General features: G+C 37.0%; 1 protein-coding gene and 1 long non-coding RNA gene across 3 annotated transcripts in view; one reads left to right on the forward strand and one right to left on the reverse strand.

The window, feature by feature from the left end:
- Positions 1-4,734, reverse strand: part of LOC126934722 (uncharacterized) — an 81,403-nt gene extending 76,669 nt beyond the window's left edge. For both annotated transcript variants that reach the window (XR_007719090.1, XR_007719089.1), the window contains exon 1: positions 4,556-4,734. This is a non-coding gene — a long non-coding RNA (uncharacterized LOC126934722). The remainder of the gene's footprint in view (positions 1-4,555) is intronic.
- Positions 4,735-4,877: 143 nt separating this feature from the next.
- Positions 4,878-12,230, forward strand: SVIP (small VCP interacting protein). Its single transcript, XM_050755502.1, has 4 exons — positions 4,878-5,082; positions 6,927-6,977; positions 7,474-7,587; positions 11,845-12,230. Exons 1-4 carry the CDS (start codon positions 5,029-5,031, stop codon positions 11,857-11,859), a joined length of 234 nt encoding a protein of 77 aa, XP_050611459.1. The 5' UTR covers positions 4,878-5,028; the 3' UTR covers positions 11,860-12,230.
- The last annotated feature ends 2,329 nt before the right edge of the window (positions 12,231-14,559 follow it).

Below are 14,559 nucleotides of genomic sequence, written 5' to 3' on the forward strand. Positions count from 1 at the left end.
GAGTGACCATGGCCCGAAACACAGCCTTCGGGAAGTCCTGAGAACCCAAGGTGGTTCGGGTGCAGCTTGGTTTTATACATTTTAGAGAGGCATGAGACATCAATCAAATACATTTAAGAAATACATTGGTTTGGTCCAGAAAGGCAGAACAGCTCAAAGCTAGAGCTTCCGGGCTATAGGTAAATTTAAACATTTTCTGGTTGACAATTGGTTGAGTTTGTCTGAAGACCTGCGATAGATAGAAAGGGAATGTTCAGGTTAAGATAAGGATTGTGGAGATCAAAGTTCTTTTGAAGCCTTATAGTGGCTGCCCTTAGAGACAACAGGTGGCCAGTGTTTCCTATTCAGATCTTAGTTAATCTCTTTAGGATTGGGAGGGTCTGGAAGAAAAATATCTAGCTATGTTAATAGAGATTCTTTACAGCTGCACATTTTCCCCCACAAAGAAAAGCTTTGTAGGGTCATTTCAAAATATGGCAAAGAAACATGTTTTTGAATAACATATTTTGATTTTTTTTCTTTGTCTTGTAATGTTATGCCAGAGTTATGTTGGAAAGTAAATCATGATATATAGGATTAAATAAAATCCATCTGATGAGAATTTATGATTTGTAGGGCATGACTCCCCAGACCCCTTAGATAGGGATTTGGGCAAGATAAAAAAAGTCAGAGTTTAGTCCTCATTCCATACATGTAAAATATAAATCAGTTATTCCATTTTTAGGTAGTCAAGACAAAAAAAACTTCACACAAATAACTGCACACAAATATTCATGGAGCTTTGTTCATAATGTCCTGAAAAGGCTCAAAGGAGCCCATACATCCATGAATAGGTAAATTGACTTTTGGGGGGTTTTGGGGTTGTTGTTATTGTTTGTTTGTTTGTTTTGAGATGGTGTCCCACTCTGTTGCCCAGGTTGGAGTGCAGTGGTGTGATCACGGTTCACTCCAACCTCGACTTCCTTGGGCTCATGTGTTTCTACCACCTCAGCCTCCCCAGTCACTGGGACTACAGGCACACACGACCGTAGTCAGCTATTTTTTGTATTTTTTGTAGAAATGGGGTCTCCCCACGTTGCCCAGGCTGGTCTCAACCTCCTGGGCTCGAGTGATCCTACCTCTTCACCCTCCCGAGTAGCTGATACTACAGGCAAGAGCCACTGTGCCCCCTGGTAAATTAACTTTTTAAATGTAGCATACTTATAACAATGTAATATTAAGAAACAGACACACAATAACACTGATGAATTTCAGAAACTTTATGTAGAAGGAGCAGAGCCAGACAAAAGAAGCACTTAGGATATATTTCCATTTCTATGAAATTTTAGATAATGTGTAGTTAATTAATAGAGACAGAAAACAAATCAATATTTGTCGTGGGCTAGAGGTCAATGGGTGGTTGTTTGGAAAGTGGCACAGGGTAACCTTGAAGAGTAAAGGAAATGTTGTATACCTTCTTATGGTGTTTACAAGAGCACATATAATTGTCAAAAACTCTAATATCAAAGAAAATTTGCACCTGACAGAGTTAAACAGGAACAAAAGACTTTATTTAAGACCATTGTAATAGGGCACAGAAAGAGGGCTCAATGCCACTGAAAAAAAAAAGCAGATAGATTTTAAGCACAGAGTGAAAAAAATCACAGAGGGGAGAGATTTTAAGCACAGAGTGGAAAAGTACTGTATGTTGGTCAATAGAGTTAGACCATCTGTGTTCAATGATTGGTGCTTAGGGAAGTCAGGCTCCTACTCTCCCACAGAGATTAGGAGATAAGAAAAGGTTCTACCTTTCTTAATTATTGCATTTCAAAGAGATGGCACCTAGGTTTTTGAGAAAGATGGTTCTGCATTGTAGAACTGATAAGAGACCAGAAGATTTACATCTTAAAGGAGCAGAGAAAATGTACACTTTGCAAATTTTTTTAAAGTGAATGGTCTAAAAATAGGGAAGTCAGAGGCCAACAATCAGGAAGAACCCTGTCTAAAGGTTAGTCAGGCAGTGGGAAACATTAGGCTATCTTGATCAGTGACTGTATCTGCATTGTTTTTTTGTATACATAATACCTATGATAAAGTTTAATTTATAAATTAGGTTCAGTAAGAGATTAACAAAAACGAATACAACCATTATAATAATATGCCATTATCACTAATCTTGCACTTGGATCATTAATATGTAAAATAAGGGTTACTGGAACACCAGCACCATAATACCAGAATGGTTAATGTGACAACTGAGATGGCTACTAAGTGACTAATGGGCGAGTAGCTTAGACACCGTGGATATGCAGGACAAAGGGATGATTCACACCATTCACATCCTGGGTGTGATGGATTAGGACAGCCTAAGATTTGATAAGATACTTAGAAGGCAAGCAATTTATAATTTATAAATTATTTCTGGAATTTTCCATTTAATATTTTTGGACCTCAGTTGACCATGCAGTTGACAATATATGCAAAACAATTATTGTATATTTCATTTATGTAACTTAAAGATTATAGTGATATTAATGTTGAATAAACTGAAACTTTACCAAATCAGGAAAGGAAGGCACTACTGTACACCTAAAGTAGATGTGTTAATTGTATTTTATATCTCATAAAGTTTATTAAAAATAAAAATCAATAAACCATGGAAAGTGTTGGGGAAATAATTATGTCATGGAAAGTGTTTTCATAATAATTAAAACCAAAATCCCTACAAACGCAGGAAATAAACAGTTTTATCACTGAATAAGCATTAAACCAATTGTGATTTCTATCAGAAGCAATCTACTAAAGAGTTTGCAATGAAAAAATTCTTCACCGTTTTTATATAGCCTGGCAGATACAATCCACTACACACATGTTAATTGTTTTTATCTAAAGAAAATCTAAAGGAAAGAATAACACTTGTATCTCTTGACAAGCAGAAAGCTCCATCTTGAAGCCAAGGGCCTAGACAGTAAACTACCATGAAGACGGGGAGACAGGTGCCACTCTTGGATGTTTTCATTTCTAACAGAAAGCCAATAGGCCTCCAAAGACATTCGGAGGATACAAAACTGGCAAGAGACTTATTTAGATTGATTCCTTCCTTCCTTCCTTCCTTCCTTCCTTCCTTCCTTCCTTTCCTTCCTTCCTTCCTTCCTTCCTCCCTCCCTCCCTCCCTCTCTCCCTCTCTCCCTCTTACTTTCAACTGAATCTACTGGCGCGAGCTAGGCTCACTGCAACCTCCGCCTCCCGGGTTCAAGCGATTCTCCCTGCTCAGCCTCCCGTGTAGCTGGGATTACAGGCGTCCACCACCACGCCTGGCAAAGTCTTGTATTTTTAGTAGAGAAAGGGTTTCCCCACGTTGGTCAGGCTGGCCTTGAACTCCTGACCTCAGATGATCCAACCACCTTGGCCTCCGAAAGTACAGGCGTGAGTCACTGAGCCTGGCCTGCTTTTTTTTTTTTTTTTTTCCATACATTTCAGTGAGACAGAGATAGAGCTTACAATTTCAAGTTTTCTAAACACAATGCTAAAGAGGAGGTGGGTAGTTATCTTTCTCTTTTTGCAACAGAGAACCTTCACAGATTTTTATTTACCCTTAGAAAGCGCCCATGCAATCGAATAATAGTTTTAAAAAAGCATCATCCCCTATTATTTAAGGAATAAACTACCATTTCCTTCTATAATATGGAAGAATTTAAAAAACATTATGGCTTTTGCAAAACATATCGTATATTTCATTTATGTAAAACTTAAAGACTATAGTGATATTATTTATGCAAAACTTAAAGACTAAAGTGGTATTAAACAAATTAATAGTTTCCTGGATCTAGGTATAGGATAGAGTATTGAATGGGATTGGGTATAATAGATTTTTGGATGATGGAAAACTTACATATCTTGAATGTGGTGATCACATGTTTGTTAAAACCAAGTGAACTCTACAATCAAAATAAGTGCATAATATTATATGTAAATTATATATCTATAAAAAATTAACCAGTAAGAATATGTATCAAAAAGTTGACAATGGTTTTGAGATGCTGTCACTATACATCCTACCTTTTTGTAATGTTTCAAAATTTTCCAATAAGCAGAAATAACTAATAGAATGCAAAAATAAAATAAAATAAAATAAAAGCATTTGTGTGGGGACGAGGTCAGTAACTTCAGTATCACCTGTGGGTTTACTGGAACTGAATCTCAGGTCCCACCTTATACTCACTAAATCAGCATGTAAATTTTAACTAGTTGCCCAGGTGATTCTCATACTTATTAAAATTTGAGATGTTATTAAAATATTTCTCAATAGATGAAACTTTATTATTTCTCTCGGAGTGATAAGTGACTCCTAAATACCAGAAACTAGTGGAAATCTCAACTAATGCCACATTTATGACGCTAGATTCATCGTCATAATAATGGATTTTATATTCTGCCCTCTGTTCTGGTACAGCATTGTCACTAAGGGAGCAAAGGGTACTGATGTTGACTTGGAATTTGGGCTTTAATTTCTAGGATACCAGAGTCCCATCTCATAAAAAAGGTAGCATGAACTACCCAGAGTTGTGCCACTTACTCATTTGTAAATGGTAAGGCAAGGCTAGCAGGAAGAGCTTTGGAACCGTAGCGAAGCTTTTCCATCCCTTCCCTGCGTTGCTACCCACAGCAGGTGCTTCCTGGAACCTAGGCTTTGGCCACAAGCCCTGCGCTCTCGGGGCGGGGCTACGCGGAGCTGTGGGTGAGGAAGGGGCAATGCCTTATGGGGACGCAGCTGAGCTGTGGGGACTGGTTGGTGTCGCGAGAAGAGGGGGGCGGTGTCGCGAGAAGAGGGGGGCGGTGTCGCGAGAATAGGAGGGCGTTGCCGCAGAGAGGCGAGACGGGGCGGAGCCGCGGGGTGGGGGCGGGGCGTTGTCGCAGGGGTGGAGCCGAGCCAGTGGACGGTGGTGGGGGCGGGGCAAGCGCGGAGGACCAGGGACGCGCTTCCGACCGCGCAGTTAGCGCCTCCTGGCCTGGGGGGAGCCCGGTCAGGGTTCCCCAGTTGTTGTCCCTATGGGGCTGTGTTTTCCTTGTCCCGGGGAGTCCGCGCCTCCCACTCCGGACCTGGTGAGTAAAGCAGGTCCCTACGTCCGCCGGGCTGCGCCTTGAGCACCTGTCCTCGGGCTGCGGGGCGGGCCGGGCCGTTGGACCTAGGGGCGCAGGTCGAGAGCCCGCGAGGGGGACCCTGCTGGCGAGGACGGGTGGACGGGTCAGGAGGGTCGCTGGGTCCTGTCAGAGCGACCTAGGCCGCTGCCTCCGTGTAGATCTCCACTTTTGTAACAAAAAATTGTCCAAAGGCGGCTGTGGCGTCTTTTACCTTCCACTGAGTTGGGCTGCACCGGGAATTCGTAGGGCGCCGGCGCACGCAGAGGGCGTTGCGCGTGGGACATTCTAGGGGATGCGGTAGATGGAATTCGGCGCAAAAAGACATTGCTTTCACCGGGAGCTCTTTAGTCGTCTAGGAGAAGTGCATTTTCAACTGTGTCTACCATTTTTTAAAAGAAGGTGCTCAGAAAGTCGCTTATACGCCTGAGCTTTATCGGATATGTTATTTTAATGATTTCTTTTTAGTATTTATCTGATTATTTTACGTTCTCCCTTTAAAAGAATATGTAGTACAGAGTGTCCAATTTGTAATGTTGTCGTATTTGACAAAAATGCTGGACACCCAGTTACATTTGAATTTGAGATATACAAGTAATACATTTATAATATAGTTTTGTGCTGTGCAATATTAGGGATCTAGTTCTACAAAAACATTACTCATTGCTTATCTGAAATTCAAATGTAACTAGTGGGTGTGTGGTACAATAACATGTACACTTTTTGTAGCTTTCTGTTAACAATATCTTTACGTTAGTACTCCTTACAGGGAGTTAACATAAACCTGTTTCTCTTCTCTAACTAAACATTAGTTGAAGAAAATGAAGTATTTAGGAAAGTACATTAACTCTTCAGCTATTATAGATACTAAAAATTTAGTACTTATAAATTTGATGTGGGAAAGTTCAGCTTCTCTTTGTTGTTGCTGTTGTTTTAAATTATGTTGATTTTGTTGTTCTGGCTGTTGATAAAATATAACATGTCAGATTGGTTAAGCCCTCCCCCATCCTCATGCTATACCCTCTTGATACCCTCATGATAACCACACGGCTCGCTGCTTGGATGTCACTTTATTAGTGAAGCTTTTACTGACCACGTTAAACAAAATATATTCCCCACAATACCACCCACCCATTCTCCCATTACTTATCTGCCATACCATCTGAGAGGCATTTACTTACTTTGTTATATTTGTCTGTGTGCCCGCAATTGAAATTTGTTTCATTTGGGAGGTGACATTTATCTGTTTTTACACTGCTGTATCCCAGCACCTAGAAAAAGGGTTTTAATAAGTAGTACATGGTCTAGAAAAATAACATTCACTGTTTTCTGATACGGAACAATACCTGTCATGAAATTACTCCAATCCGTCTCTCCTGCACACTGAGATTAGCCCACTTATGCATTAACTTTTGCTAAAAACACAGGGTTACTTCAGACTCCATTTTAACTGGCAGTATCAAACCATGTATTTTCCTTCTTGTATTTGTAAACATTATTTGTTTTATTATTGCCCTGACTAGCTTGTAGGCCTTTTGATTTAAAAAAAAAAAAAAAAAAAAAAAAAAGAGTAAAGAAATGATTATATAGGCAAACCTTGTATCTGTTTTAGCATGTGCTGATTTGAAGGTGTATTGATTAGGAGAATAAAATTCAGAAAGTTGAGTAGCGGCATTCTTTGTGGGACATTTAGGGCCAGTACTGAATATTTTTGTGAACTGTTATAGTACCTATGAAATAAATGTTTATAATTTTTTCCCAATAATGTTTGTTATTATTTTAATACATATTTTTACGCATTTCCTTAGGAAGAGAAAAGAGCAAAGCTTGCAGAGGCTGCAGAGAGAAGACAAAAAGAGGTAAGATTAAAGATCAAGTTTTGCCTACTTAGATAATTTTGTACTTTATTCTTCATAGATGTCCATAGTTAAATTCTCTAACGCAAATGGCCTTTGATATCCCAAAAATTTACCTTTAAAGGTAATTATTTTCAAAATGATTTCCTTGTTTGTATGAGTTGCATTAATATATTTATATTATTTAATATATGAAAACTATCATATCTTCTCTAAATTCAGATACTCTTTTAGTAACATCCTTCCTTTTAAAATGGCTGTGCATTGTAAAATACAGATGTGAAGCAAGTTTAGGGGAAAATTTGTACAGTTACAAAATACCCAGTGAAGAAATGATGTTTTATGTAAGGCTGTTGTAGAAATACTCCTTCGTTACCAAAAATAAACCAACTCCCTACCCCCAAAGAAAAACCTAGAAAGCAAAGATAGATAAAAATATGTTTTGCACACTGGACAGATTTTTGTTGTCTTTCTGTATTTCTTACCAAATTTCTTCAAGGCTGCATCTCGGGGAATTTTGGATGTTCAATCTGTGCAAGAAAAGAGAAAGAAAAAGGAAAAAATAGAAAAACAAATTGCTACATCTGGGCCCCCACCAGAAGGGGGACTTAGGGTAAGTATTAAAATTTTCTTGTGCTTAACTTAACTGGCATTTTAAAAAACTTAAGTAGCAATCCATTCAATAATTTTCTCCTGAAATGTATTATCAGAAAATTTTGAAATAGTGTAAAATCATGAGTAGTAAATATTGGAAGTTATATCGATTTATTTTAACATTTATTGTAATCAATTAGCTTTTTTTCCCCAAAATAAAATAATAGATTTATTATTTTAATGCTATATTTTAATACTCTTATGCTTACTACTAATCTTAAATAATTCAAAAATTCAAGCAATATGGAAAAGTATAAAGAAGTATAAAAGTCATCTAAGTATCATTTTGATAGACATAATTTCTAACCTTCATTTACATACATTATTAAATTGGATTACACTATAAATTCTGAGCTCTTTTACCCATTGATTTGGAATCTTTGATCTTTCCATTGCCACCCTTTATTATAGTTACGTAAATGTTAATTTGGATCACAGAATGCATACAGGTGTGGGTACACATACCTCCCAAGGTATGGATCACAGAGCTAGACACTGGGAATATAATGGTGGACAAGTTAAGCAGAGTCTGTGAATGCTGGAGTCTTTACAGTCTAGCAGGACTTTAAAGGATTTATTTTTAAAATCCTTTAAAATTACATAAAGCTCAGGAAAATAATGGTTCAGATATTAAGAATTTATTCTTGGTCCATTTTTTAAAGTAAATATAGAAGTTTATTTGTGAAAATGTCTTTAATTTCAGTCATTTATATTTAACTTGTCAAGGATTTCTGAGTACTTTTCAACAGATTCATTTTTTTTTCTTCTCAAAACTACACAGACACGCACATACCTACACATGTACATTTACACGTATACTTGCCTACGTGTAGATACTCTCCTAACTTGGGGGTCAGGCAGCTTATGAACACCCTGAGCAGTTTATTTTGGCTCAAGAATATCACAGAAATAAGAATGTGTGTCTGTGTGTTTTACTATTGTAAGTTACTTCATCTAATACCATTTAATGAATGAAATTTTTTTAATAAAGTTTGTTTTTTCATGGTGATCTTTTAGCAATGTATAAGGTAATTAGTTTCAATATAAGATAAATAAGTCTGACCATTTTGCTTATGCTTTTTATAATTCCATAATAGAACAGAATAGGTCTAGTGTAAAGTAAAACAGTTGGGTGATAACAAGGTCAATTCTTTATCAGAAATATAGATTCTTTGAATATTCTGTTGAGATAAAGTGCTGTTTCACTAGGTTTACTTCATATAGGGTTCTCAAAAACAAACACAAAATTACAAAAATTACATTGTAGGACTGGAAATAATGTTGAGATCCACTATTTCACAGTAGAAGTGGTGAAGGTATTAAGTTAAAGTCATATATAATGTTATAGGAGGATACTTTAATCAACACTTAATCATAATTGAGAAGACACTTATTTCACAAGTTCTAACCTAATGAAATTAATATCAGCTTTTAAACTGTAAGAAAGAAAGAGGCTTTCTTAAACTTGAAGCTTCTTACACTCTGAAGTCTATACATTAAAAAAAAAAATAGCCCCTTTATTATCCCTTCAAAAGTGCTCAAAATGTAAAATGTAAAACATACCCAATGTTAAATTTAGTTCCTGTTTTTCTTTATGTACTGTTCTTGGAAGAAATCTCTCAAACTCCCTTAGTAAAAATTACCTTCAGGACCATGAAACTAGATAGTGGCAGGAGGATTTTCTCCAGTGGCTCACTGTCATTAGCCACTGCTGTTGTCCACTGTGAGCAATTTTTCCTTGGAATATTCCTCATCACCTATCACTAACACACTGGCTTCAAGGGGCATGCTTCATTCTGCTTTACACATGCACAACATGTCAAGAGCATCAAGCGAAAATCAAAATTCTGGAAGGCTCAAGGATAACAGAAGGGAAAAGTACAAGGCAAAAGTACTTAACCCTCAAAACTCTTGGCCTGTGGTCCTTTAAGGGCTCACTCTATCGCCCAGGCTGGGGTGAGATGGGAATGGCTCACTGCAGCCTCAACCTTCTAGGCTCAAGTCATTCTCCCACCTCAGCCTCCAGAGTAGCTAGGACCACAGGCACAGGCACATGCCACCACACCTAATTAATTTTTTTATTTTTGTAGAGACAGGGTCTTGCTATGTTGTCCAGGCTGGTCTCTTAACTCCTGGCCTCAAGTGATCATCCCATCTTCTCAGCCTCCCAAAGCCTCCCCCTCTCAGCCAAGATTACAGGTGTGAGTGACTATGCTTGGCCTCTTCATGTAAATGTTACATGCATGGGTATTCTGTCCTTTGGACTCTGAAGTTGGTAACCACTGGCTCATTTCATCGGCTGGCCTGAAGTATAGGTAGAGTCTTCCTAAGGTAGGAAGGTTAGGAAGACTCTTCCTTAGGTAGAGTGCTGCATCTTTCCAGGGTAATTAGCATGGGTAATGCTGTCTTCTGACTTCTTACCTGAAGAAGTCAATGTAATGATGGCATTAGGATGCAAAGTACTATCAGTACAGGATATAGCAGCACAGGAGTAAGGGCAGACCTCTAGTACAATGGCTTTCAACCTTAGCTGCATGTTGGAGTCTCATAGGCAGCTTTCAGAAAGGATTGTTCATTGAGCTCCACTTCACACCAGTCAGAGTCTCCGAGAGTGGGGTTTAGCCATCAGAAGTGTTTTAAGCTTCACAAGGAAATCTACTGTGAACCCAGATTGAGAATCACTATCCTAGCGTTTATAACACTTGTCCTAAGAAAGATGTTTTGGAAGATAGAGTCCCATGGGAATAAATGTTTAAAAATGCTAAATTGTATATTGTAGACTTTATCCCCTTCTTAGAGATTAAAAAAGGCACAAAATTATGGCCTCTAAGAAATTGTACAACGAAGGAAAGTTTACTTGGATTAATCTTTAATTTTGAAAATTTATTTAAACATAGATTTTATATATATGTATAACACCCAATAATATTCCTTGGATGTACTTGGAAAACACTATCAAGAGATTGCTAAATATCTCTAGTTCTATCCCAGTGGCTCTTCAGGACCTATCACAGATTTAATAGACTTGATTAAACAAAGGAGCAATGGAATATTTTCTCAACTCAAGCAAGGAAAAGACCTTGCCAAACCATTTTTTAATGGTTTCTGCCATTTCTTGACTCCCTGGCCCAAACAAGGATTTTTAAATTTTTGTTTTGTGGTGTTTTATTTTGTGTTCCTTTACTGATTATTAGATATTTAGGATCTTGCTACCGAATAGCAGGTTCACTGTGCAGTGGTTACCAACTGCAGAGTCCAATGGACAGAATACCCATGCATGTAACATTTACATGAAGAGGCCAAGCATAGTCACTCACACCTGTAATCTCAGCTGAGAGGGGGAGGCTTTGGGAGGCTGAGAAGATGGGATGATCACTTGAGGCCAGGAGTTAAGAGACCAGCCTGGACAACATAGCAAGACCCTGTCTCTACAAAAATAAAAAATAAATTAGGTGTGGTGGCATGTGCCTGTGGTCCTAGCTACTCTGGAGGCTGAGGTGGGAGAATGACTTGAGCCTGGGAGGTTGAGGTTGCAGTGAGCCATTCCCACCTCACCCCAGCCTGGGCGATAGAGTGAGACCCTGTCTCAAAAAAAAAAAACAACAACAAAACCCCAAAACAAACCCAAAAACATTTAACATGGAGTGAGTTTATTACTTACAGATTGGCAACAAGGGACAACAGAAGCCTAGGATTCATTATAAGCTTGTCTCCCAAGGATAACTGCCTGGGGTTGATGGCATCTGTGTGTGCCCCACTTGAACCTCAGATGAGTGCCCTGGGTTTTATGACCTGGGGGTTAGAAGGGGAGGTACTACATGACTCCTTGGGCTAAAGCACTAAAGGACATCCTGTTCTTAGGGAGGGACTGGAATAGAGCTTGAGCTATTCTGGCCATTCACTTGCTCTCCCAGGATGTTACATTCCCAGCACATTTACAGTTGTTCCTGAAAACTACAGGCAAGACAGTGGGAGAGAGCTATCCTGCTACTACTCACTGATCTGACCAGATATTTTGTCTTCTTTATACTTTTAAACTATCACCTTATTTCAGGCTTTGGACTGTAATGTTAAATTTTATGAATAGCTGCTATTCAGAAAAATCATTTTGCATTTCTGTGTCCCATATTCCTCTTTTTACCTGTTTGTTCAATAAAATACCGTTATGTAACTTTAAGTAAAATGTACTTTTCTGTCTCTTTTTTATCTTTTCTAGTGGACAGTTTCATAAAGCATAACATGAGTAGAAGAATCTACTGCCAATAACTGTTTATTATCTGCAATCAAGTAGACTTCATCAATTTAATTTCTTCTCTTTGAATAAATGAAGATTCAGACTTTGTAATATTATTGCCCTTAAGTGCAATGCTAAAAAACTTTGATTTTCAAGCTTAAAAAATGGCTACACTTTTCATTAAATACTAATTTTTCTACATTTGCTCTTCTGCCGTTAGTGGGTGATTTGCTATTTTTCTTAGTAATTAAAAAATGGAACTAAATAGTGAATATACATACATTGCATGTAAAAATTCTGCATATACCTCTAAGATTAAAATTTGCAGTGGTCTTTTCATCCTTTGTAATATGATCTAACTACTTATATTTGTGCTGCGTCGCCTTACATCTGTTTTTATTTCACTATATATGAGGACGTTTGATGAAACTTACGGACTTAGTGCCTTTAAACTGATCATCAGGGAGAATCTTGAAAAAATCATTTGAAGGGCTGATGTGAAGGAGCACTGTAAAGCTTTATAACTTACTAAGTAATGAATCTTCTTAGGCAGATGTTAAATTTTTTCTAATTCATTTTTATTTATGTAGCTTGTAAAATTAACATACCATGTTTTACATTATGATAAAAGGTTTTTTTTGTTTGCTGAATTTAAAATTATATGTTACTGATACCATCAGAGGGCAGTGATGTTCTATTGTATATTAAATTCAGCTCTGTAAAGATCTTTGTAGTAATTGAATGAGTTTAATAATCTGGATGGGTTATAATGAGTAGTAATATATTTGTCCATATTTCATAAGTAGTGTTAATCTTGTGTACTAGAGCTTGATCATAAGATTTATACAGATGTGAAACTGCCAAGGCAAGTATGAATGTATAAAAAAAAAATGTAAGTACTGTACTTACAAAAGGTCTACTTCAGATGTAAAAATATTAGGAGGTAATTCTGTACAATGCATAGTCATAAACCTTAACGTTGTTTATTACAAACATGAATTTTATAGCATTTTTTGTTTCTCCTATATAATACACTGAAATAAAAGAATTGGTGTTAGCTATTAAGGCTGATAGCTCTTTTAAATGGCAAGGCCACATGTTGAGCCCTAAATTAGAATTTGCAGTTATTAAGTGCCAATAGAAATTTTAAGTTAAATCAACCAAGTTCACTTGCTTTACGCAAAGGAAACTGAACCACTATCTTCATCTATCCTTCCCACAAAACTTATACTGTGGTGTTTTGTACATGTTAATTTTTAAAAGTTTGAACTATTATAATAATACAGGTCTCTTGACTTCTCATGGAAAAATTATTTTTTCTATTATGGCGTGAAATAGTCTGTGAATATCTAGGAAAACATAAAATTTGACTCAATTTTCTTTATTCTTTAGAGGATTCTTGCTGTTTTTGTTCATAAAGGATAGTGAAATCATTGAACTATAGAATGAAAATTTTTGATTTTATTAAAATGATTTTTTCAAGGCAAAAAGGAAAAGGAATGATCAATAGCTCAGTACATATAGAGCTAGAGCATACCATCCTTGAACTCTGCAAATCCTTTCTCCCATTTTAATATAGCAAGAACAATTTTCTCTTTACTGCATCTTAAAGAATTAGAACTTGGGTTGGTGTAAATGACTTCCTTCCAGGGAATCATGCCCTATTTCTACCAGCAGTTCATACCTAAATGTCATGTTTGTCTATTGTTAACCATGAATGATACTCAGATATATTACTTTTCGGGAAAAATGGAACATGTTACTTCCAACCATGGCCTGTCACCATGAGTGTGATCAGCTTTCTCCAAAACCACGTGGGTTGCAGTAGCTAAGGGGTGGTACCCAAATGTTAGGAACAGTGTTAGGAAAGGGCAAGGAAAAAGAGGTGACTGGGTGTCTGATGAGAAACCAGTAAATGCCAAAAAAAAAAACAGTAAATGACTAAAAACATGACTAAAAAACTATATATAATATATAATTATGTGTGTATATCTACATAATATCTGCAAATTCTAATTTATATATGTGTGTGTATATGCACACACACATACACACACAGTCCAGACATCTCCCTCATAAAATAACTAGCAGTTCCTATGAAAACCTTAAGTGGAAGCCAATTTCCCATAGTAAATAATTTAGGAGAAAATTATAATGCTTAAAGTGTTGCTCAAAACCCCTAACTTATTACTAAACTATAATTGGAACAGTAAAATGCATATATGTAATTATCCTATCATGATTTAAAAATTGCTTAAACCATTGCTGCGTAATACTAATCAAACTTACGGCTGCTAACAAAAGTTGTGAATTATTACACGACCCCTTTGTAACGTGCTGCATGTTTTTTGAAACATCTCTATGTGTTTCTATTTGTTCCACTGCTGGTATTTGGAATGTAATTTAACAGTTCCCACACTTGGTTTGGTTATAAATTCTGTATTGCCTTTTAGGGATATAAATACACATTTTTTTCTATGTAAAAAATAGCTTTAGCTGTCTAACAAAATTTTGTCTTTGCTACATCCTCAATACTTAGAACCTGAGTTGGTAGTTAGGGAAACCTCAGGAACATTTTAATCACATTGGGATTCAGAATAGCAAGAGAACCAAACATTTTTTGGTGTGTTCATACAATCCCTGGATTTATAGGTGGATTTTCTATAACGGAAAAATGATGTAATTAGTATCCTGTTT

The sequence above is a fragment of the Macaca thibetana genome, chromosome 14 (genome assembly GCF_024542745.1).
Source record: "Macaca thibetana thibetana isolate TM-01 chromosome 14, ASM2454274v1, whole genome shotgun sequence".
NCBI lineage: Eukaryota > Metazoa > Chordata > Mammalia > Primates > Cercopithecidae > Macaca > Macaca thibetana.

What these genes read in the sequence shown, in the direction of transcription:
- SVIP (XM_050755502.1), top strand. Translation starts at nt 5,029, where the DNA reads ATGGGGCTGTGTTTTCCTTGTCCCGGGGAGTCCGCGCCTCCCACTCCG. An exon ending in CGCCTCCCACTCCGGACCTG is followed by an intron (nt 5,083 to 6,926) that starts GTGAGTAAAGCA and finishes GCATTTCCTTAG; the next exon opens with GAAGAGAAAAGAGCAAAGCT. An exon ending in CAGAGAGAAGACAAAAAGAG is followed by an intron (nt 6,978 to 7,473) that starts GTAAGATTAAAG and finishes AATTTCTTCAAG; the next exon opens with GCTGCATCTCGGGGAATTTT.